The sequence below is a fragment of the Rana temporaria genome, chromosome 12, assembly GCF_905171775.1.
Source record: "Rana temporaria chromosome 12, aRanTem1.1, whole genome shotgun sequence".
NCBI lineage: Eukaryota > Metazoa > Chordata > Amphibia > Anura > Ranidae > Rana > Rana temporaria.
In genome coordinates, this window is record NC_053500.1 from 112,941,755 (window position 1) to 112,966,977 (window position 25,223).

Here is a 25,223-nt window from a genome sequence, read left to right on the forward strand (position 1 = left end):
GCAGTAGTATAGAAAAAACAGCACCGCTCAAAGTTTATCTGAATACAAGATAAATACAAAAAAATTATAAGAAAAGCCAATTAAATATATAATATAAATACTGCTTATTGAATGCAGAAATCAATAAAAAAAAAATTCAACATAATCATTAAAGCGGAGTTTCACCCTAAAAACATGTATTTAACATTCCATTCAGCATAATTCCAACAATTACACTATGCCATTTTTTTTTTTTTTTTTTGCTGTACATACCGTCTTATTGTTGTTATCCACCCGGATTCCGGGTTCTCACTCCCGCGGGAGTAGGCATTCCTATGCAGAGGCTAGATGATTGACGCCTTGTGAAAAACTTCCCCCCGGCGCATAAGGCGCGTCACCAGTTTTCCGAAAGTAGCCAGCTCTATACGGCGCCTGCGCAGTCAGCTCTACACGGCAAGTGTAGGCGTCGTATAGAGCCGACTAGCAGTTTGGCTACTTTCGGAAAACTGGTGACGCGCCTTATGCGACGGGGGGAAGTTTTTCACAAGGCGTCAATCATCTAGCCTCTGCATAGGAACGCCTACTCCCGCGGGAGTGAGAACCCGGAAGCCGAGTGGAAAATAACAATAAGACGGTATGTACAGCAAAAAAAACGGCATAGTGTAAATGTTGGAATTATGCTGCATGGAATGTTAAATACATGTTTTTAGGGTGAACCTCCGCTTTAAAGCTGTGAGTAGGAGTCTCCTTTCCCCCAAAGACGTTCTCTTGTGACGAAACGCATCGGCCGGAACCAACTAGTGATGTCATCATGCTTGCCTCTCTGAGAGGCTTGTATATCTGTTGTCGTGGGAGCACCGGATCATCACCGAGTTGAAGTGTATGTGCCACATCACAATTTCACAGCCTGGACTAGAAATGTTTTATTACTTTATTTCTGCATTTATAAGCATTGTTTGCAGTACATATCATTATCACGTATGATATTTGATTGTTCTTAAAGGGAGAGATCACCTCCCATTTGCTCCCCGCCACTCTGTTTAGCCAATGCAGATGATGACAAATACTCAGTACTTTCATGTATGGGAGAGTATGTGGTTTACTCTTATTGGACAGTGCAGATACTTGGTGATTGGTTGCTTAGGCACCCAACGCTGTCACATGGGGGCAGTGACAGAATCCACAAGTATTTTTATTCTCTTATGCATGACATGGAGCTTACACAGGGCTTCCTTTATTCATTTATAACAACTGAACAGGTATGCAAAACAAACAGTGATTTGTATTAACTCGCATCAATTATATTTTAGCTTTCCGCAGTTAGCAAGTGTAAGCTTTTCAGTGAAATATGTTTTTTTTATTGGTATTGCTCTTTACTGTAACCTTATTTATTAATCATTGAGGTGCATGTTTTCTGAAATGTTTCTTTCTATGCTCATGGAATCTGCATCTCCCTAGGTGGGAAACCTTTTGCCTGTGACTACTGCCACTTCACCACCAAGCACAACAAGAACCTGCGTCTTCATGTCCAGTGTCGCCACACTCTCCTGTATCAGGAGTGGTTGCAGCGCCACCCTGAGGAGACACCCTGTCGCCGCCGACCATTTTTTTCTCACCAGCAAATTGAACAACTGAAGCAGCAGCAGCAGTATGACCAACTTGAAGACTTGAACTCTTCAGTGTCCCATGCAGAAGTAAGTAGAAGGAAGTACACTGTGACAGTTAGAATGTTCAATTACATTTCCCAGAGATGGGTTTACTGATCTATGATGCACAAATAAGGTAAACCAAAATGTGCTGATATACCCAGGTGAATCACGAATGCTTTTTGGTAGCAGTCACTTAGAAGTAACTTCAGGTAGATATGAGTTCTGATCAAGCAATTTTAAAGATATATATTTTTTGATAATAGGGTCAACCCAGAGAGCTCACTTATCACCTGCTGCAACCACAATCTCAGGAGGTAGGACAGGAAGAGAATACACTGGAAGGTGCTACTATCATATATGAGCAAGGTGAGATGGTTAATGTGCATTTTTTTTTTCTGAATCTTCTGAAATGCTTATGACACTTTATGTGTGTAGTTTAAAGACCTGGGATGAATCTGAGAAAGGTGCTGTGGTCCTATTGAATCCTATGATATGGCTGTTGGGACAGGTGGGTGACTGGATTGTGAAGATGCCCTGGAAACTGCAGTATCTGAGGTTTTATTTTTGGCCAAAAAAAATAATTAAAGGGAATCTGTGGTCAAGCTTTAAAAAAAGAGATCCTGTTCCTTTATTGCTTGTTCTGTCTAATCTGCCCCTCTCTAAACTGTAAAAAAATCCTGGCTGATCCTGCCACTTCCTGTGTCTACCTCTGTGAGGGGGACTCTGGAAATAAAGCAAAAATTGCAATAATAAAATGTCATTAAAGTTGTAAAGTCTAAATATTTTTTACCTTAATGCATTCCTTGCATTGAGGTTAAAAAATGTTTAGGTGTCCGCATCGCCCCCTCAGCCCCCTTTACTTTCCTGAGCCCTCATTTGATCCAGTGCTGTGCACATCTGCAGATCTTTTCTCCCCTCACTTCCCAGTCGGGTCTAGCTGGCTTTGCTGGGGCACTGGGAGCCAATCAAAGCCAGTGATGAGGGAGTGGGGGGGGGGGGGAGGTTCGAGTCCTGCTGTCTGTGTCAATGGCCAGAGAGGAGGGGCCAGGAGCGCTGGTGGGGGTAGGCAAGAGTAGGTAATTATAGACATGTGTTTTTTTTTTTTTTTTTTTTTTCTTAAATGTACCTTACAACCCCTTTAAATAAAGATGTCTGTAATGTATAAAAAAAGAGAATGTAAAAAGAGGAAAAATTGCGCTAATCTAAACAAGTAAATGGTGAGAAGCTACACAGCAATTTGTCAAAAATTGGGCAAGTTATAGAAAAAATTGTATAGCCAAAGTCTTTTATACTGCCGATGAGATAATGGGGTTGATTTAATAAAACTGGAGAGTGCTCATGCAGCTCTGCATCGAAACAAATCAAGGTTTCTGGTCAAAGCTTAATTTAAAAAAGCTGACTTTAGAAGCTACCATATATAAATGAGTATAAGCCGACCCGAATATAAGCCGAGGCACCTAATTTTACCACAAAAAAATGGGAAAACGTATTGACTTGAGTATAAGCCTAAGGTGTCCAGCTGCATGCCTCACTGTGCCCATGCCTCACACTGTCCATGCCTCACTATACCTCATTGTGTCCATGCCTCACTGTGCCCATGACTAGACTTACCTTTTGGGAGTATATAGAAGGGGTGCCTGGCTTTGAAAAATCGGTGCTCCCTGGCCGTAGGTCCGCCAGACTGCTCACTTGTATGGCCGGCCAGTACCGGGTCCCCAAAGTTAAAGTGGAAGTAAACCCCCCTATTGTTTTCAGCCAAGGAAGCTGCCATCTTGGCCTGTGTTTAATCTGCAACTGCCATGATGCTGCATATGTGATCAGTTATGAAACCAGCCATTGGATGGTTTGACAGTTTGGTTGAGAGCACATCCAATGGGAGCGTTACATTTCCGGCATTTGCCGGAAATGAAATTTGTTTTATGGATGGGTTTACTTCCGCTTTAAGGGAGAAATGACCGTTTAACATGGGAGTCTATGAAAGGGGTGCCCGAATTTGAAAAATCGTTGCTCCCCGGCCGTAAGTCCCCCAGACAACAAACTTTGCACACTTGTAGAGGAAGAGTGGGGCTATATGTGTGCCAAGTTTGTTATGGGGTCCCCAAAGTCCGGGAGATCAGGTGCAAAAAGGTGACTCGAGTATAAGCCGAGGGGGGGCATTTTCAGCACAAAAAAAATGTGCTGTTAAACTCGGCTTATACTCGAGTGTATACGGTAATTGGCTACCATGCACTGCTACACCATGATTTTGCACGCTCCAGTTTTAGTAAATAAACCCTAATGACTCTTAACATTTTTCCACTTTTTCACTTTCTAAAATTTCAAATTGCAAGTTGTTACATTTTGACAGGACACAACAAAAGTAAATATTACAATTTATTCTCTTTTAGATGGAGAAGCAGATGAACTTGCAACTCAGGCTGCTCTTGATCTTCTGTTGAACATGAGTGCTCAGAGGGATGGCAGCGGAGGACCACTACAAGTATGCTGAGTTTTGAACATGGTCATAATTAAATCCAGATTATGAAGTTTAGTTCTGTAACCAGATTTAGTTTTCTAAACAAAGGGCCAGTTTAGTGTCTTTCAGGCTTTGGGGGGGAGGGGGGGGGGCAAACTGTGGCCAGTTGGAGTAGAAAATGCCCCGACATCAGTAAACATAAACAATGTCTATCATTGGCTATAATCGCAGGCCCCGTTGTTGGTATCAGTGGGAGGAATAGTGATATTGACAGTGTTAGTGGGTAAGCGGAATGGTGCCCCATCATTGGTGTCAGTTGATGGAATAGTGCCCCAAGAGTCAGATAAAGGCAAGCAAAGGGCCATATCTAGCCCCCGTACTGAAGTTTGGAGACCACTGGTTTAGAGATTTGACCTGGTATGACTAAACCAATAATTTTAGAACATTTAAAGCCACTCTGAGAATTAAAAAAAACCCTGTATATGAACATTGAGCCAGTCATTCCATTGAAAAATCAAATCTTTCCTCTTGCAGAGCAGAACTAGAATCTTCAGCTTCCATCACTTCTGGCTTCATCCCCCGCTGTGTGCTGTGGTTCCATCTGCTGGGCTCTACATCATTAAAGCTCTCCATGGAAACAATAGTGATGTAGTGGCTGAAACCACAACACGCAGCAGGGGGCACAGCCATCCGTCACCTCTGGACTTGTCAGCTACTGAAGATTCTACCAAACTTTTATGGCTGCAAGGCAGCAAAGATTTATTTCATCAGCCGCAGGACTAAATAGGCATACTGGTCTTTTACAGGATACATTTTAAATGTTCTGGTGTCAGAATTGCTTTTAAGGTTACTTTAGTAAGGTGAAGAGCTGTGTGCAGAATATAAAGAATATATTGCATATGGTTACTATTAAGCCTGGGTGCTATGAATTACCACAAAAAAAAACTAAAGGAGAACTTATAATTCAATAGATAGTGTATAACAAATCAAAAAATAATACAGTCCTACAAACAAAATATTTAGGGCTTAATTATCTTTTGATTTGTTTTTTTATACACTATATATTGAATTGGAAGTTTTCTTTCGATATTTGCGTGTGAATATCAGTGAGTGCTGCAGTCAGGTTTTTTACTTTCTCACCTTCATTTAATTTGATTAATTTGCCAAGCGCGGGTAAAGCCGCATTCACACTTGTCGTTTATCGACTTTATCGTTCATATCTGTGCGACTTAAAGTTGCAGCGACTTTAAAGTAGTTTTTGCACTACTTTGATCCGACTTTCATGCGACTTGAGGGCCATAGACCATGTAAACCCTCAAAAGTTGCATGAATCTCGCTCATACATTATATACATGCAACGTGTGACAAGAAAGCCAGCACTGAAAAAAAAACATGCCACGTCCAAAAATTTTTTTTAAATGGCATTGGGTCCCCTCCAAAATCCATTGCAAATCCAATTGCAGGTCAGGAAAGGGAACCCCCCCCCCCCCCCCCCCCCCCCGAAACATACCAGTCCACATACCTTTAACATGGGAAATCTTTGGACAGAAGGGCTTCTTTGCACCCCCCCCCCCCCCATGTTGAGGGCACGTGGCCTGGTAAGGCTCAAAAGGAGAGCGCTCGCTTGTCGTCCCCCCCCCTTCCTGACCTGCTGGGCTGCATGCTTGGATAAGGGTCAGGTATGGATTCTGGGGGGACCATACATTTTGGCGTAGGGTTCTCCTTAAAATCCGTTCCAGACCTGAAGGGTTAAATCGGTCCTTCAGTTTGCGATCGATTTTGAATTCAAATCTTTCCAAAAATTTGGAATTCGTTGGACAATAAGAGCCCATTCACACAGGGGTGACTCGTCAGGGGCGACAGCCGCCTAACAAGTCGCGTCACTCTCTGTTCAATAGAACCGTTCTAATAGGAACGACGCAAGTCGCTCCGACTTAGAAGAAGGTTCTTGTACGACTTTGGGGGCGACTTGCATTGACTTCTATACAGAAGTCATTTTGCAAGTCGCCTCTGAAGTCGTCTTCAGGTCGCCTTGCCGAGTCGTCCCCAAAGTCGTGCCGCCCCAGTGTGAATGGGCTCTAAAGAAACTAACATTTATTTTTCGTTCTGTACATGTCCATTGACTTTGTAGATCACAAACAAAACGATCACTTTGAACAAAGCCAAAGTCGTAACAAAGTTGCACTCATCCAAAGTCGTAACAAGTTGCAGGGTAAAGTCGTAATGGAAATCGCACAATATTTAAGTCGCACAAGTGCGACTAGGGCCTCAAGTAAAGCATTGGCTCACAGTGCTATGAATTACTGCATTTTGTACTATTTTCTTGGATCAGAGGTGGTGTTTTTTACTAATTGTAGTCACAACTGTGCAGGTAGCAGTGGTTAAATCAATGGACAGCCAGGAATCGGAGGTCACATCGCAGGAGCCTCACATGGCTCAGGTACTAACGCTGCACATGGATGAAAGACAAGTCACAGATGTGCAAGAAACAGGCTATGAAGAGTCTAGTGTGACCGAGGCAGGCTACGAAGGAACCGTACAGCAAATCACTATTAATTCAGCCTTTACCACTGCAGAGTACAACCTTGTAAATGCAGAGAACATACAAGCATCACTGTGCAGGTAAGACAATGGTTATATTTATTCAACAAGGAGGGAAAAAAACGAAAGACAAAGTTTAGTGCCCTGATCTAACTCTACTTGTAATTTCAGCAATAATGATGCCCTTTCTAGATCTCCACAAACACAACTGGCCAACAGTGTCAAGGACAGGAATACCCTCCAGATCCTGAACAAGCCACCACAGCCACACGTAAGACCACCATGCCACATCTTCAACACAGCCAAAGCTTTTCTATTGTTTTCTGTTAATGTGTTGTGTTGTCTCATCCAGGTCACTGCAAATCAGACTCAAGCTTCAGCAAAGAAGTTCTCTTGCAAGATTTGCAATTCTGCCTTCTGGGGCCGAGCAGAAATGGAGACTCACAAAAAGGCGCACATCGAAGGGCGCAGCGGGTTCAAATGCCCAGACTGCGATTTCACTGCAGACGACTGGCCTGAGGTCAGGGTAAGGCGACCTGTCTCCATATCATGCAGACTCTTTAGGACAGCAGCTGGACGGAAAAGTCAGCAGCCTCGTGTGGAGTTTTCTGTCTTGTCCTATATTATTTGTATTTTCAGCTGGTAATTATTGTGTGTTTATGTTTGACATTCTTTTCTCACTGTTAGGATCACATGTCTGTACACTCCGACCTCCGGCCTCACCGCTGCAATCAGTGCAGTTTTGCCTCCAAAAATAAGAAAGATCTAAGCCGACATGCAATGACTCACACTAACCACAGGCCCCATTCATGTCATGTGTGTGGACAGAGGTAGGATTGGCCATCTCAACAAGATTTTATTTTGTTTAGCATTCTTTTTTTTTATCTTGTTTTCATTTTCCCTTTTTTCTGCGTTCTAAAAATATATTTATAGCACTTTTATAACCTTATTTTATTGTCTTTGTTCACCTTTTTATTTTTTTGTATATTTCAGTTCTGTTGAAAGTAGATCTAAACCCAATTGCTAAAAAAAAATGTTTTAAATGTTTCAACATTTAGTTTTCATTATTTTCTAACCTGCAGCTTTCCCTAACATGTTCCAGTCCAGTCCAATCCCGATTTTTCCTTCATACATATAAAAATCTGCATTTTTTTTGCTAGAAAAATACTTACCATATATACTCGAGTATAAGCCGAGTTTTTCAGCACATTTTTTGGTGCTGAAAATGCCCCCCTCGGCTTATACTCGAGTCCCCTTTTTGAGCCTGATCTCCCAGAATTTGGGGTCCTGGTGCCGGCCGGCCAGCCGGCTGTAGATCCCCTGGACCCCTTGGCACACATATATCCCCTCTCTTCCTCTACAAGTGTGCAAAGTTTGTTGTCCGAGGGACCTACAGCCGGGGAGCACCGATTTTTCAAAGTCGGGCACCCCTTCCATAGACTCCCATGTTAAATGGTGATTTCTCCGGTAATTTGGGGACCCGATACCGACCGACCGTAGGTCCCCCTGAACCCGTAACTTGGCACACATGTAGCCCATTTCTCCTCTACAAGTGTGCAAAGTATGCTGTCTCGGGCACCGATTTTTCAAAGCCGGGTACCCCTTCTATATACTCCCATGTTAAACGTCAGTCTAGTCATGGACACAGTGAGGCATACAGATGGACACCCTAGGCTTATACTCGAGTCAATACGTTTTCCCATTTTTTTGTGGTAAAGTTGGCTGCCTCGGCTTATATTTGGGTCGGCTTATACTCGAGTATATACGGTACAGGTGATTTTTCGCTTAAGCTGGCCATACATTTTACAATTTTCTTATTCAATTTCCTTTAGATTTACCTGCAACTATGTAGTGCAAGGGCCTGCCAGATTGCATACACATTGAAAGTGTTTAGGCTTGACCTCATATTATATGGTTTTGGTAAATCTAAAGGACAATTGCACAAGAAAATTGTATAATGTATGGCCAGCCTTATGCCCCATACACACTATTAGATTTTCTGCAGATTTTTGTCTTCAGATTTACCAAAACCATATAACATGAGGTCTAAAGTTAAGAGTTTCAATTTGTTTGCAATTAGGCAGTCCCTTGCTCTACATGGTTTTGGTAAATCTGAAGACCTAAAGCGTCAGAAAATCTAATAGTATGTATGGGGACTTAGACACCAACACCAATTTAGCAGTGATGGTATGCATCAGTTAACTTATAATTTTAAAACATCTCCAAAAAGACTTGCAGCTGTAATTGTAGTGAAAGGTGGTTCTACAAAGTATTGACTGAATACAAATGCACACCACGCTTTTCACAGATTTATTTGTAAAAAAACTGAAAACCATTCCTTCCATATCTTTCCACTTCGCAATTATGTGCCACTTTGTGTTGGTCTATCACATAAAATCCCAATAAAATACATTTACGTTTTTTGCTGTAACATGACAAAATGTGGAAAATTTTAAGGGGTATGGATATCTATTTAAGGCACTGTGTGTGTGTATGTATGTATGTATGTATGTATGTATGTATGTATGTATGTATGTATGTATGTGTGTATATATATATATATATATATATATATATATATATATATATATATATATATATATATATATATATATACATACATACATACATACATACATACATACATACATACATACATACATACATACATACATACACAAAACATTTACTATGTATATGTATATATATATATACATACATAGTAAATGTTTTGTTATATCTTTTCATTTGACAACACTGAGGAAATTACACTTTGCTACAATGTATAGCAGTGAGTGTACAGCTTGTATAACTGTGTAAATGTGCCATCAAAAGTGAGTACACCCCTAAGTGAAAATGTCCACACTGGGCCCAATTAGCTATTTTTCCTCCCCAGTGTAAATGGGAGCAGGTGTGTTAAATTTGGTGTTATCTCTCTCATACTGGTCACTGGATGTTCAACATGGCAATGAACTCTCTGAGGATCTGAAAAAAATAATTGTTGCTCTACATAAAGACAGTCTAGGCTATAAGAAGATTGCCAAGACCCTGAAACTGAGCTGCAGCATGGTGGCCGAGACCATACAGCGGTTTAACAGGACAGGTTCCACTCAGAACAGGCCTCGCTATGGTCAACCAAAGGAGTTGAGTGCACGTGCTCAGCACCATGTCCAGAGGTTGTCTTTGTGAAATAGATATATGAGTGCTGCCAGCATTTCTGCAGAGGTTGAAGGGGTCAAACCATACGCCGCACAATGCATCAAATTGGTCTGCATGGCTGTCCTTAAATTGTGCATCATCTTCTAAAAATGATGCACAAGAAAGTTTGCAAACTGTTTGCTGAAGACAAGCAGACTAAGAACATGGATTACTGGAATCATGTCCTGTGGTCTGGTGAGACCAAGATAAACTTATTTAGTTCAGATGGTGTCACGCGTGTGTGGTGGCAACAGGTGAGGAGTACAAAGACAAGTGTGTCTTGCCTACAGTCAAGCATGGTGGTGGGAGTGTCATGGTCTGGGGTTGCATGAGTGCTGCTGGCACTGGGGAGCTACAGTTTATTGAGGGAACCATGAATGCCAACATGTACTGCGACATGCTGAAGCAGAGCATGATCACCTCCCTTCAGAGACTGGGCCGCAGGGCAGTATTCCAACATAACGACCCCAAACACACCTCCAAGACGACCACTGTCTTGTTAAAGAAGCTAAAGGGGTAAAGGTGATGGACTGGCCAAGCATGTCTCCAGACCTAAACCCTATTGAGCATCTGTGGGGCATCCTCAAACGGAAGGTGGAGGAGCGCAAGGTCTCTAACATCCACCAGCTCCGTGATGTTGTCATGGAGGAGTGGAAGAGGACTCCAGTGGCAACCTGTGAAGCTCTGGTGAACTCCATGCCCAAGAGGGTTAAAGGGGTTGTAAAGGTAAAAAAAAAATCCCTAAATAGCTTCCTTTACCTCAGTGCAGTTCTCCTTCACTTACCTCATCCTTCCATTTTGCTTTTAAATGTTCCTTTTTCTTCTGAGAAATCCTCACTTCCTGTTCTTCTGTCTGTAACTAAACACAGTAATGCGACACTTTCTCCCTGGTGTGGAGAAAGCCTCTTGAAGGGGGAGGGGGCGAGCAGGAGGGTCAGGACACTCTCTGCTTTGCAGATGGAGAATGAAGCTGTGTGTTAGTGGGCGTCCTGACACTTCTGCTCGCCCCCTCCCCCCTCAAGAGGGTTTCTCCACACCAGGGAGAAAGCCTTGCATTGTGTGGAGTTACAGACAGAAGAACAGGAAGTGAGCATCTCTCAGAAGAAATAAGGACATGTAAAAGCAAAATGGAAGGATGAGATAAGTGAAGGAGGACTGCACTAAGGTAAAGGAAGCTATTTAGGGAAATGTTTGTTACCTTTACAACCCCTTTAAGGCAGTGCTGGGAAATAATGGTGGCCACATAAAAATTGACACTTTGGGCCCAATTTGAACATTTTCACTTAGGGGTGTACTCACTTCTGTTGCCAGCGGTTAACACATTAATGGCTGTGTGTTGAGTTATTTTGAGGCAAATTTGCACTGGTATACAAGCTGTACACTTACTACTTTACATTGTAGCAAAGTGTAATTTGTTCAGTGTTGTCACATGAAAAGATATAATATTTTTTTTTCTTACCGCCACATATGTGGATTATTGGGTTGACAAGAAGCTAATTTAACAACATCTCTATGACTATTTTTTATTAATTGACTTTAGGTCTGAGAACTAGGAACGCAACCCCTAGTTCCCTGCTGCAAGGTTAAAGGGTCACTAAAGAGATATATATCTCTCTATCTATCTATATATATATATATATATATATATATTTTTTTTTTTTAAATAACAAACATGTTATACCGTACTTGCCTCCACTGTGCAGCTCGTTTTGCACAGAGTGGCCCCGATCCACGTTTTCTGGGGTCCCTCTGCGGCTGTCTCGGCTCCTCCTTGCAAGAACTCAACACCTTCATGCGAGCGAGCATGGTGTTGAGTCCTTGCGGGCACGCTCCCGTGATACAGTGAGCGGCTATCGCCGCCGGCTGTATCACTCGGCCCCACCCCCCGGTGCGCCGCGTCATTGGATGTGATTGACAGCAGCGCAAGCCAATGGCTGCGCTGCTTTCAATCAACCAATGAATGAGCCGAGAAGATGGCTGAGAAACGTAGAATGCATTAAGAAGCATAGAATGCATTAAAGAAGCATAGAAAAAACTTTTACCTTTACAACCCTTTTAATTGACATTCTCACTGCAAGCAGCATTTTACATTCCAACTTCTAAAGTCATATTGTGTTCATGACAGGGTTTGGAATACACTGTAAATATAGATATTTGGAATGACTTTGCAAGGCTTCCAGTAACACACATTCATTAAAAATCTTTCATTCGTCTTCTCAGGTTTTCTAGAAAGGGACACTTAAAATTCCATCTTCAGAGGCTGCACACAGGCGCCAGCATGGAGCAGCCTGAACAAGCAGGTAAGCAGTACATAAAGTAGTACACATGTATGGATGCATGTAAAGGTAAACACCATGAAACTCATTGTACGTGTCCTTGCAGAGCATAGATCTGCCTCGGTCGTAGATGAAGAGCACATATTCCTAACCCAGGAGGAAGCCATGAGCGGTCAGGTCAGCACAGAAACATGTTTACCATTTTATTTCTTTATTTTTTTTGGGGGGGGGGGGGATTTGTCTAAATGCTATTTTAGTAACAAGTCAAAAACGTAAAGTTTTAGTTGGGCATTCATACTTGAGAGAAAGTCTTGTTATGTTAATTGAAAAAAAGTTCAGGACCGCAGATGATCTTTTCCATAAAGCGGAACTTCAGCCATTTTTCCTTTGCCTCTATTAAATCTTCTGCCCTTGTTGTAGTAAAATATTTTTTTCCTGCCAGTAAATACCTTATACAGCCCACTTCCTGTTTCTTATCTGGGGAAAAAGCCTAGGCTTATGACATCATGCACAGCTCTCTCACTCTTGTTGGCGTTTGTCAGGAAGGGAGGGGGGGGAGTCATACGAGGGTACATGAGAGCTGCAGAGCTGGAGGTGTGTGTCTGTGTAAATACAGGAAGTGTACAGGCAGCAGCTTCAGCTGCTCACAGTTGAAATGGCTGCAGCCAGACTCGGTGGAGGGAGATTTCTGCAGCATATTTGGCAAGTACAGAATCACAGTAGATATAAAATATGCAAAAAAAAAAATATGCAAAGTGGTTGGAGGGAAGCTTCAGAATGACAAAGATGTTTTTATTACAAATTATGTGAGCAGACTGCGGTTCCTCTTTAGCCACTTCAGCCCCGGACCATTTGTCAGCTTAAAGACCGGAGGTCTTTTTGCAATTTGGCACTGCTTCGCTTTAACTGACAATTGGGCGGTCGTGCGACGTGGCTCCCAAACAAAATTGACGTCTTTTTTTTTTTCCCCCACAAAAAGAGCTTTCTTTTGGTGGTATTTGATCAACTCTTTATTTTTGGCGCTATAAACAAAAATAGTGCGACAATTTAGAAAAATAGCAATATTTTTTTACTTTTTGCTATAATAAATATCCCCCAAAAAGTATATAAAAAATGTTTTTCCTCACTTTAGGCCGATACGTAAACGTCTACATATTTTTGGTAAAAAATCGCAATAAGCGTTTATTGATCGGTTTGCGCAAAAGCGTTTGCAAAATAGGGGATAGTTTTGTGGCATTTTTATTAATAATTTTTTTTTTTTACTATTAATGGCGGCGATCAGCGATTTTTATCGTGACTGCGACATTATGGCGGACACATTGGACACTTTTGACACATTTTTGGGACCACTGTCATTTTTACAGCGATCAGTGCTATAAAAATGCACTGATTACTGGGAAAATTACACTGGCAGTGAAGGGGTTAACCACTAGGTGGTGCTGTAGGGGTTAAGTGTGCCCTAGTGAGTGATTCTTACTGATGGGGGGGATGGGCTACACGTGACAAGACAGTGATTTCCGATTACAGGAAGCGGTGATCACTGTCGTTCTCACCAGGCAGAGCGGGGAGATGCTTGTTTACATCAGCATCTCCCCGTTCTTCCTTACCGTGAGATGATCCCTGCGGCAATCGAGTCCATGGGACCCGCGGTTGGGCTCGCGGCGGGCATGCATGTCAACAATGCAGCGATCTTAAAGGGGACGCACAGGTACGTCCTTCTGCCTGTCCAAGCCATGGTGTCGATGTATATGGTCGGCAAGCAGTTAAAGGACAACTCCAGAGAGGCAACCTCTGTCAAATTTTTATATACATTTTTATAGGTTTGTAGAAAAGAGAGCTCCAAGCTGCTTCTACAGTCCAGATAATGTTTATTGGTCAGAATGTTCATATAAAACGGCTAACGTGATTTGGAGGTTCCAACCCTTCTACGCCAGTGACCAGAGTAGGCTGTATATGATTCCTAAAAACACATTCAGGAGTCTGATCCTCTGTTGGGACTTTCGTCAGTAAATTATTTTTTTAGCCCTGATGAAGGGGCCACAGAAACGTGTTGGAATTTTTAAAGCGGTGGTTCTGCGGGAATACGATTTTTTTTTTAAATATTATTCTTCCGCTGTTAATATAACTAATGTTGTACTCACCAGTCCTGTATATACAGCCGCGATCATTCCGATTTCCCGAAAAAGGATACTTTATAAAACCGATCGATGGACGTTTCCATCTTGTTTGTGGGCACTCCTGAAGCCCACCACTGTTTATTTCCGGGATGCGGTGAATGCTGGGGCTCTATCCCGCGCATGTGCAGTGTGCAGTGTGCTGTCTGCCCCTGTGTCAGTGCCCGCAACCCCCCTCCTCCCTCCTGCTGCTCTCATATTAAACTATGAGAGATTGCTCCCCAGTGTGCAGTGGAGATTTCGTTGCCGCCCGCTTGCCGAGTCACATGACCGGCGAGATATCGCGGGATTAAAGCAACAGCGCGTCTCCTGGGATTGTCATGAGACACAGCGCTGGTCCGGGAAAAGGAACATACACGCCCACTCCCGCGGGGGATTTTGATTGACAGCACAGAGACGACAGCATTAAAAAGGTAAGGATCGAGATAAAAAAAAAAACACAACGGATTATTTACTGTCTATTACTAGCAGTTTGATTGAGCAAAAGTGACAATTTAGGGTGAACCACCGCTTTAAGTGAACACGGACCATTAAACTTTATCTGGACTGTAGAAATAGCTTGTTGCTCTAATCGTGGCCCCTGTACACTAGAGGGCTGCCTAAGGAAAGTATCTATACCAAAGTCCAGGGCTCCACCACCTCAATTCACCATCAGGTTTTTATTGCCACCTCTGTCTCTATTGGGGAAATTTCATCCAATTTCTGAAAATTTCATCCAATTTCTGGAAATTTCATCCAATTTCTGGCCAGGGAGCGAGGAAGAGTTTGAGCTTTCAACAATGGTTTTATTGTTGTCCATGCCTCCTCTCCTGGTCACAATCATATCCCCCATTTCTTGCTTAGGTGTCACAAGAATAGAAATTGAGAGAAAAATCACAGAAAGCAATTAAAGTCTGATGCCCTGTACACACGATCGGTTCATCCGATGAAAACGATCTGCTGGATTTTTTCATCAGATATCCGATGAAGCTGACTTTCATCAGTCGTGCCTACACACCATCAGTTAAAAAAACAATCGCGGTGACGTAAAACACAACGACGTGCTGAGAAAAATGAAGTTCAATGCTTCCGAGCATGCGTCGACTTGATTCTGAGAATGCGTGGATTTTTAACCGATGGACGTGCCCACAGACGATCGTTTTTTTCTATCGGTTAGTTAACCATCAGATAATTTTAAAACAAGTTCCTAGTTTTTTAACCGATGGATAAATAACCGATGGGGCCCACACACGATCGGTTCGTCTGATGAAAACGGTCCATCAGACCGTTTTCATCAAACAAACCGATCGTGTGTACGCGGCATGAGAGAGAAGTTCACCCTTCCCTACTCTATCCAAAATTAAGAAACTATGGCTCGGATTCACAGAGACTTACGCCGACGTATCAGTAGATGCGCCGTCGTAAGTCTGAATGTGCGCCGTCGTATCTATGCGCTCATTCTTAAAATGAGATACGCCTGAATTTTTCCAAGATACGACCGACGTAAGTCTCCTACTCCGTCGTATTTTGGGTGCATATTTACGCTGGCCGCTAGGGGCACTTCCGTTGATTTACACGTCGAATATGTAAATGAGCTAGATACGCTGATTCACGAACGTACTTGCGCCCGTCGCTGTAATCTACATCGTTTACGTAAGGCGTTTTTGCGGCGTAAAGTTAAACCACCAAAAAGCTGGTCTAAGTCGTTTAGGGTATGGACGTCGGAAGTGCCGTCGGATTTTACGTCGTTTACGTAAGTCGTACGTGAATGGGGCTGGGCGTAAGTTAGGTTCACGTCGTACGCATTGAGCCGTCTTATCGTCGGGAGTATTTGCGACGTGATTCTGAGCATGCGCGTGCATGCGCCGTTCGTTCGGCCATGCATTAACATGGGGTCACGATTCATTATAATACTACACGCCCACTGCCTTGCTACTTTGAATTAGGTGGGCTTACGCCGGCCCATTTACGCTACGCTGACGTAACTTTGGGAGCAAGTGCTTTGTGAATACTGCTCTTGCCTCTCAATGTTAAGTCGGCGTAGCGCATATGAGATGCGCTATGCCCGCTTAAACATACGCCGCTCTACATGAATCTGGCTGTAATTTGGCTGGAGTTAGGCTTTCTTTTCTCATGGCTATTTCTTAAAGTACATGTTCTCTTATAGATGGGGTTTCAACCAGGCATTTCCTAGGCCAAAGCCATTTGTGTAGATCCTCACACCACTCTTTGAATCTTCTCCCTTCTAGGAAGACACGGCTTATATTCAGGAAATTACAACTGCCGATGGACAGACTCTTCAGCAGCTGGTCACAGCAGACAACCAGGTACTGTATTGTCCTGACTGCAGTTTTTGCATTATGCGTTATCAGTTATTCATATGCAATACACAAGTTATGTGAAATATAGTGCTCTAAAAATGTCAGTTGGTAAAATAAAATCTAGCTGAGAGGTGTGATATTATTATTCCCTAATGTTCAGTCCCGGTGGCTTTGTTTCACCAGAGAGGAAGCTGCATGCATTTTTCCTTAATTCCCGATTGGTGATCCTGCAAGTAACACACTTCTTGTCCTAGGAACAACATTCACTTGCTCTATAACAATGCAGGAAATGCTCTGTGGTTCAAAGAGAGAATAATGCTAATTCATAACAGCCAGCAAAGGCAGAAAGCACTGTAAATTATAGCTCACTGGATTTCTGGCAGGACACGAATGAATAGATATATTTAAAAGACCAAAAGGGAGCAAAAAAAATATATTTATTTTTAGGTTTTACATAACATAGTCAGGTTGAAAAAAGATGATCATATACCCCCTTCATCTTCTCTTCTCAAGAGAGAATAAGTTCAGTTCCTCTAATCTTTCCTCCATGCCTCTCATCAGTTTGGTTGCCCTTCTCTGCACTTTCTCCAGTTCCCTGATATCCTTTTTGAGAACTGGTGCCCAAAACTGAACTTCATATTCCAGATGAGGTCTTTCGAATAATACTTATTATTAGTTATAATAGGGTTAGTGTTCATGTTAAGAGTTACAGTATGTGATTAGGGGTTCGGATAGAATTAGTGTTAGGGTCATGGGTTATACAGTCAGGGGTTAGGATGGGGTTAGTGTCAGTCAGGGGTTATAAAATTAAGATAAAGTTTAAGATTAGCTTAAAGCGGAGTTCCACCCAGGAAAACAACATTTGGCCAAAAGTCCAAAAAAAATAAAAAATAAAAAAGTGAAAAAAAAAATTATACTCACCCGAAATACCTGTTGCTATGCGGAAGTCCGTAATCTGCCTCTTCGGCACCGCGGTGTGTTTTCTTCTTCTCCTTCTCCTAGTGAATGGGGCGCGCTGCTTTCTGGGAACTGTGTGTGTTCTCAGAGAGCAGCCGCCCATTCACAAGCCGGCACGAGACTCACACAGGCGCAGTAGGAAATGGGCAGTGAAGCCGTAAGGCTTCACTGCCTGTTTTCCCTAGTGTGAATGGCGGCGCGCGGGACCTGCATCAGTCGTGGGATCGGCATCGGGGGGGCCATCAGCGCGGGCACGTAGGACAAGGTAAAAAAATAAAAAATTGCGGGTGGAATCCCGCTTTAAGGTCAGAGTTAGAATTTATGGAACTTCTTTATGTAGTAGATGGGCTTAGCGTTAAATTTAAATTGTTAGTTTACAGCTCAAGGGAGGTCATTTTTCAGGACTTGAGTGAAGGAAAAGTAAACTGTTAGGGTCTGATAAAAGAATAAGTTGGGGTTCAAGGACATGTAGGGAGACGCCTATTTTTAAAGAGAAGTATTTTTTTCCTTTTTTTTTTTTGGGCGATTCATACTTGCCTAGGTGGATGCAGCATCAGATCGATGCTGCATCTGTCCCCTGCCACCTCTTCACTGATAACAGAGCCACTGAACATCGCTGATGGGTCGGTTCTCTCGCCTCCACAAGCAAAGAGCTGCCGACTATCAGTCAGCATCTCATCTGCTCTGCTCCTCCATGCTCAATGAAGCACTGAGCTGTGGAGGGGTGGGGAAGCAGGTGGCTCACTGAGAGGCTGAGACTGCCATCTGTCCATGCAACTGATGGATCCAGACTTCCTAAGTCGAGATGACGCGCTGCCTGGACTGATTCCAGTGATGTCAGCGGACAGTAGACTTCAGACCGCTCTCCGCTGAAAATCGGTCACAGGAGTGCAAAACAAATTGCACTCCTGTGATCCATAGGAGAATCCCTGCCTAAAAAGTGCATGCTGGACTTCTCCTTTAAACTTATTATTGGTGTTGAAAGCTCCATCCCTACAACTACTGCATGTCGTTTTTGGCAGTCAAAATGGACACAGGGCCACTCTTTGCATTGGCAAAAAAAGATCTCTTATTTTCTTTGATTGAATTCTGTATCTCACACAAACTTGTATTAAAACCTTTTCTCTAAAATATCTTTTAGATTTTGTATTATGTAAAGTGAGTATTGTAAAGACTTCAGTGCTCTCCAAAAACTATCACTTTCTTTCCCTAGGTTCGGTATATTATATCACAGGAAGGTGTTCCTCATCTGATTCCCCAGGAATATGTTGTGCTCCCAGAAGGCCACCATATTCAGGTAACCATAAAGACTTCTAAAGCTGAAGTTTATTCTGCTTATATTTTGCCTTTCCCTGTTTGTCATCATACTTATCAAATTATGAATTAAATGCTTCCCATTTTAAAGACCTGGCGATGTCATCACCAGATCTCTGAACGTCTCTGTACAATGCAGGCAGGTCATGGCTGATGGGAGGGGCTGGCAGCATGCTGTACATAGCTTTCTGTAAACATGACAGCACCCTGCCTGCTTAACTCCTCCTAAGAACCATCAGAATGATGCAAGCAGTAGACTGGGTCTTTGTAGGAGGTATGCAAATATCAAAATGCCTTGATTGGGTGGATGTCAGTCTGGAGGAGTGGGTGTATCTAGGCAGGTTGCATGTTGCATGCATATGCAGGGCCGGCCCTATGATGGGACCGGGTGGTACCATGGGTACCAGGCGGCACTTTTAGGGGGGCAGCATTCTGCCGCCCGCCAGACAGCCCACTCCGCTGCCTGTGAAGACACTCGCAGTCAGAGGGGAGCAGTCTGCGAGTGAGAAAGGCAGGCGCCGCGCCGCTCCCTCTGAGGAACCTGTTGTGCTGAGAATGGTTGCCCGTCGGAATCTGTTCCCCCTAGCTCTTGACTCCGATTGGAACTCCGCCTCTCCAGCCCTCTGCATTGCCGCTCACTCCTACTCTACCCTCGAATGCTAATGATCCTAGTACCGCCCGCCTCTCCAGCCTTCTGCATTGCCGCTCCCTCCTACTCTACCCACAAATTCTTATGATCCTAATACCACCCCGTCCCCGGTACAATGTTATTACTCATTATGGCAGATTGGATAGCAGCGTTTGCCCCCGGGAGACAGCCTGTGTACAGGATATATCTATGCCTATGCCTATGTGGTTCGGATGACTTTGACTATTTTCCTCTCTTGTCTGTCCTGAAGAAGCCTCACGATGAAATGCGTAGACGCACAGGGGACATTTATAGGCAACATACATACCTGACATCTTGTATGGTTTTCTTTTTAATGTTGTTTTAGGCAACTACTTTGTAATAAAATTATATATTTTTTGCTATCCCTGTCTGTGTTGCTTATAAAGTCCGACCATTGGTTGCTTTCCTTAAGCAATTTTGTCTTTATCACATGAATAGAGCCATGACAGGTCCTCTTTATACATGAATAGAGCCATGACGTGATTTTTTTTGGGGGGGCAGCATTTCATTCTTGGTCCCAGGCAGCACAATGTCTTGGGCCGGCACTGTGCATATGGGTAACACCCATATGTAAAGCTGAGCCTCCATGATTGAAATAACTGAAGTTTAAGTATTGAAAGGGGTGGGACAGGGACAGTCGGGCTGGAGAGAAAAGGGCTAGATGATGTAGGTATACCTTAGCTATGCCTGTACTGCTATCTGCTTATAATTATAATTATTATTATACTATAGTATATTATACACAGCAATGTATGGAATACTCTAACTGCATTACATTGCAGTTTTTACCGCGCATAAATAAGCACCAACACTTGACTGAAATTGTATGTCTGATGGGAGATCAGGATGAAGGGCTGCTTAACACTGTGGGGAAGCAGTGGTCTAACTGAGGAAGTACAATGCTCCCCATGCTTTGGCAGAGCTCTCCAATAGGAAGGGTGCATAAGCTGACTACAAAACTAAAGGTGTGAATTAGTAGGAAATGTATTGGATTTCTGCAATGCGATCATTGCTTCCCCACAGAAAACAAGGGTCCCACACTGCAGGGGGCTTTTCTACTCAGGTTTTTGGTTGCTTTAGAGAGAAAACAAACTGCAAGGCCCCTTCAAACCTTTGCATTGTGGGAAACGCACGCAGAAACGTGCGTGTCTGCGTGCATTCCCAGAAATCCGTGAAAAACAGGAGATGCACTTTTTGTTGCACGTCAAAACGCACATTACAAAAATGCTCACTGCTAAAAATAAGTACAGGAGCTACTTTGGCGTTTGTCACACATTTAAGTAAATGGACTGCCCTATGCTGTCATGCAACAAACGCACAGAAAAAATTTCAGTTTTATGGATTTAATCAATGTAAATAAAGCTGCTTATATAGATTACATCAATGTCTATGTTGGATAAGTTATTGATAGTCGTAAAGAATCACTGTTTGATGGTAATATACATTTTTGGTTGGGCATAGAAAATTATTACAGTATATCTGCACTGCTATCTTTCTTTCTTCTACATGCCCGCTGTATTTGGGCTACTCCCTATTTATTTATTTTTTCATCTCAGTTATGTCTAGCCTACTCTATATAAGTCTAATAAACCTTGGTAGATAAAGACTACTCTATTATTTTCTATCGAACCTCAGAAATGTATTTATTACTGTTCAGCTAAAGACAACATCCCTGTGTTACCCTTTACAATTAGACCATTATATATAATATATATGTGTGTGTATATATGTGTGTGTGTATATATATATATATAAATACAGAAAACGCATGATTATGTCTTTTTCTATGCTGCTCATTTTTGCCTTACCATTGCATTCTTTTTAAAGTGGTAGTAAACAGCTCGGACACTGGTACCTACAGGTAAGCTTATAATAAAGCTTACCTGTAGGTACAAGGAATATCTCCTAAACATGCACTGTTTAGGAGATATTCACTATTTCTGCAACCAGTGACATCACTGGCGCATGCACTCTGAAGGGACAAACATACTCGTGCCCTCCCTTCAGAGCTCTGTGCTGCAGTCATGTGCATGCATAGGAGTGATGTCATCGCGGTTCGGCCATTCAAATGGCTGGAGCCCACAAACCCAGAAAGGAAGACTGGGTGAGGATAGAAGCCTCTGCAGTGGTGACAGTGCGCGGCTGGAGAGCTTTGTTTCAAGCATGCGATGCATCCTAGCACATTATGCCATTACCTTTCAGGGGGGGGGGGGCCAGAACTTTTTTTTTGCCAGCATTTACTACCGCTTTAATGCTAACCATTGAACCACCAGTTATTTTAATTACCATATCTGTTTTATCACCCCACTTTTTTTTTTCCTGCATATCCAGCATATATATAATCCCTTGGGCTGCATTCACACTATTGTGATGTGGTAACTTGCGGCATCGCACATTATGTGCATTGGTGTACCACAGTGTCATTCACTCTGAGTGCCATCCTGAAAGCACCTTGGCAATACAACTGCCTTGTGGTGCCCTGCTTTGCTAAAAAATGGTGCATACATGTTTTGTTCATTCTGTTGTGGTGTTCTGTTCTATTCTTTTTACAGCATGTTATACAGCACAGTGCTTTTGCTGTGTAATTTTCCTCCTTCTATCACCTGAAATACCTGGCTGATATACTGCCTGGTTCTGCCCTCTTTCCTGTAGACTGACCACGGTTTGTCATGGCTGCTGAGCCCTGACACCGTGGTCAGTTTACATGCCTCCATCATCCGCAGCTCTCCTGTCTCTCCTCTGTCTTCTCTCTCCCCTCCCCTCCTTGCCTGTCAGCTCCTGTGTCAGTGCCCGCCCCTCCCCCCCTGCTGCTGAAATAAATTTAAAAGTTTTCTACCATCCTTTGTATTTAATAATCCTGTATTCCCCTATGTCTGTGCTTTATAAAAATACGCCGTTCTTTACCTGTTTTCAGAGCGGCGCTTACGTGACTAGCTACCTCTCTCCTCCTCTCCGATCATCTTGACGTCAGCGGGAGAATCTCAGCCCCGTCTGCTGCAGCTGTCAGACAGGGAGAGCAGAGAGGAGGCCAGGTCACGTGAGCGCTGGGATGTGCTCTGAAAACGTGTAAAGAACGGCTTATTTTTTTATAAAACACAGACACTGGGGCACACAGGATTATTAAACACAGAGGATGGTATAAATTGCATATAGTGTCTTAAAGCGGAGGTCCGGTTTAAAAAAAATAAAAAAATTAAAAGTCAACAGCTACTAACACTGTAGCTGCTGACTTTTAATAAGGAGACTTACCTGTCCAGGGTGCCCGCGATGACGGCAGCCGAAGCCGAGCAAACGCTCAGGTCTCGGCTGCACCGCCGCCATCCTCGGTGAGGGAATCGGGAAGTGAAGCCTTGCGGCTTAACTGCCCGATTCCCTACTGCGCATGCGCAAGCCGTGCGGGGTGACGTGAATGGGTGATGTCTCCTGGGACACACACAAAGTCCCAGAAGACACCGCTCCCCAGGGGTCAAGTCCTGGGGAAAAAAGTGTGGGAACTCCCACCCAAGATCCACTCCCCCACCAAGGGCATCGAGGAAGTGACGGAATACCCGCACACTACCCGATGAATCCATATACAGGAAGCGGCCAGTAACATAAAGGATTACTAAGGTTCACCTGCCCCTGACAGTGACTCGAGCTGGGCATCGCCGCTTAGTGAAGGATTGGCTCGGGCGGCTCGGCTGCTCTAGTCCTGCAAAGGGAACGGAGTTCCTGCTGTGAAAAAAGTGCAAGAACTCCGTTCCCACGCGTTCCCGCAGGACTTGAGCCCTGCCGCTCCCCCATTCCACAGGAGGCAGCCGAGGAGGAGAAGAAAGAAGACGGACCGCGGATCAGGAAGTGGCAGATTAGGACGATCTGCCTAGCAACAGGCACTTCGTTTTTTTTTTTGTTTTTTTTTTATCTATTTTTTGCAGCATTTTTGGTTTTTTTTTTTTTTTCTTGGTGGAGCTCCGCTTTAACAACCACTTCAATGCAAAGCACCAAAATGCAATGATGTGAATAAGACCTTTTTTGCCTAAACATTATTATATATATCCGTCTGTTAATGATATAGTTTGTTGTATCTTCCAGGTTCAAGATGGACAGATAACTCACATTCAATATGAACCAGGAGGGCCGTTCATCCAGGACCCTCAGGTGATTGCCATTCCATTCTATCCTCCTGTATCTGTATACGTCTTTAATGATCTTGAATAGTTTTGATTACCAGTGAACTAATGAAACGTGTGGTTACAAAACAAGTCACTGGTGCGGGGAAAAGGCTTGTATTATCAAAGTACTAATTAAAGTTTTTCTTTTCATTCTACAGATTCACTTTGTGCCCATGTCACCTTCCCAGCAGCTTCTTACACAAGAGCAGCTTGAAGCCGCAGCACGCTCCGCCGTTACAGGTCGGCGTCACGTGTGATTGTATTATTTGCTGTTATAGATATGATGTGTGACAAGTCTAACCGGTGTCTCTTTCTTCTAGCTGTGGCAGATGCAGCAATGGCTCAGACTGTTTATACGGCGGAAGCCGACTCGGCTCTTCAGCAGGAAATACAGTATGACGTGATCACTTTGGGGGAATAAATTCATGTCATCTCTCCTTGCTTAATAAAAAAAACGACTTCTAGAGCTTCCTGATGATATAAGTTATCCTTTGCCCATTGTATTGAATGGATTCTGCCATTGTGTACAGTATATATGGCAGTCGTTTCATATCTGCGGTGTCTCAGCAGGTCCCGGCCAGTTGCTCTGGAAACTGCTTGCACTGCCTTCTCTGCACCAGGCTTTTTATGACCTGATGATTTCTAAAGTGTTTCTCGTTTTTTTTTGGTTTTTTTCCCCCTCTGTAAGTAAAAGGACTCTGATCTGGTGTTGAATATTTATACCTAATGACAAATGACTTTGGATGACAGCTCCGGAAGTCCCATTCCCCTTTTCTGGTGCAGGAACTTGTGTCTGATCCGTGATTTGACTCCCTCTTCTCTTATCAGATCAGAGGGATTAGGGCAGATTTTGGTATATAATCCCTTGAGGACATGGATAATCATAAAATCGGGTAATCCTCTTCCTCTTTTTTTTTTCCTTGTTCTGTGGCATCTGGCTTTACATTAGCCACTGTTGCCTTCTTCCATCCTCCTGGGTACGGTATATGACCGTAGATGGCAGAATCAACTCTGCATTTGAAATAGTCTAAAATCTCTAATTTTTTCCTGATGTTCCAGTTTTGTTCATATGTGACCTTTGTTTGTGCCAGGGGGAGTGTGAGAGGAGGCCTGCTCTTCATTCCCTTTGCAGTTGGGTAGGTTTTGATTGTCTCCAGTGTCTCTATTGATTTGTCACATGCTGTCCTCCTATTTTCCTTGGAGCGCTTTGTATGATTTATTTGGGAAAGCAAAGGTGCACCAAATGAGAAGCTTCTTGCTGCACCTGATCCCTCATCAAGGTTAAATGGCTTTTGTTTAAAGCATCCGGCTCTTCATCGTCCGCATCGTAAAGTGCCTGATTCAGGACCACACTGCTCAGCCAGCTGGGTGGAGTTTGCCAGTGTGCTGACTATTGGGTAGATTCACGTACGGGCGCCTAAAATTAGGACGGCCTAGCCTACTCTTTTTAGGCTACACCGCCGAAAATTATTTAGGTTAGAAGTGATTCTCAAACCACTTACCTTCAAATTTTCGGCGGCGTAGCCTAAAACGAGGGGGCGTAAGCATGCCTAATTCAA

At 43.3% G+C, this 25,223-nt stretch overlaps 1 protein-coding gene across 1 annotated transcript in view; it reads left to right on the top strand.

Moving 5' to 3' along the window:
• ZNF335 (zinc finger protein 335) overlaps positions 1 to 24,338 on the top strand; it is a 133,188-nt gene extending 108,850 nt beyond the window's left edge. The window contains exons 15-28 of the mRNA XM_040330212.1: positions 1,438 to 1,673; positions 1,892 to 1,994; positions 4,016 to 4,107; positions 6,455 to 6,705; positions 6,796 to 6,895; positions 6,977 to 7,150; positions 7,312 to 7,454; positions 12,043 to 12,122; positions 12,205 to 12,275; positions 16,501 to 16,578; positions 18,743 to 18,826; positions 23,585 to 23,650; positions 23,823 to 23,904; positions 23,985 to 24,338. Of these exons, the coding sequence (XP_040186146.1) occupies positions 1,438 to 1,673; positions 1,892 to 1,994; positions 4,016 to 4,107; positions 6,455 to 6,705; positions 6,796 to 6,895; positions 6,977 to 7,150; positions 7,312 to 7,454; positions 12,043 to 12,122; positions 12,205 to 12,275; positions 16,501 to 16,578; positions 18,743 to 18,826; positions 23,585 to 23,650; positions 23,823 to 23,904; positions 23,985 to 24,085 (1,661 nt within the window). The 3' untranslated portion in view covers positions 24,086 to 24,338. The remainder of the gene's footprint in view (positions 1 to 1,437; positions 1,674 to 1,891; positions 1,995 to 4,015; positions 4,108 to 6,454; positions 6,706 to 6,795; positions 6,896 to 6,976; positions 7,151 to 7,311; positions 7,455 to 12,042; positions 12,123 to 12,204; positions 12,276 to 16,500; positions 16,579 to 18,742; positions 18,827 to 23,584; positions 23,651 to 23,822; positions 23,905 to 23,984) is intronic.
• Positions 24,339 to 25,223: the final 885 nt, after the last annotated feature.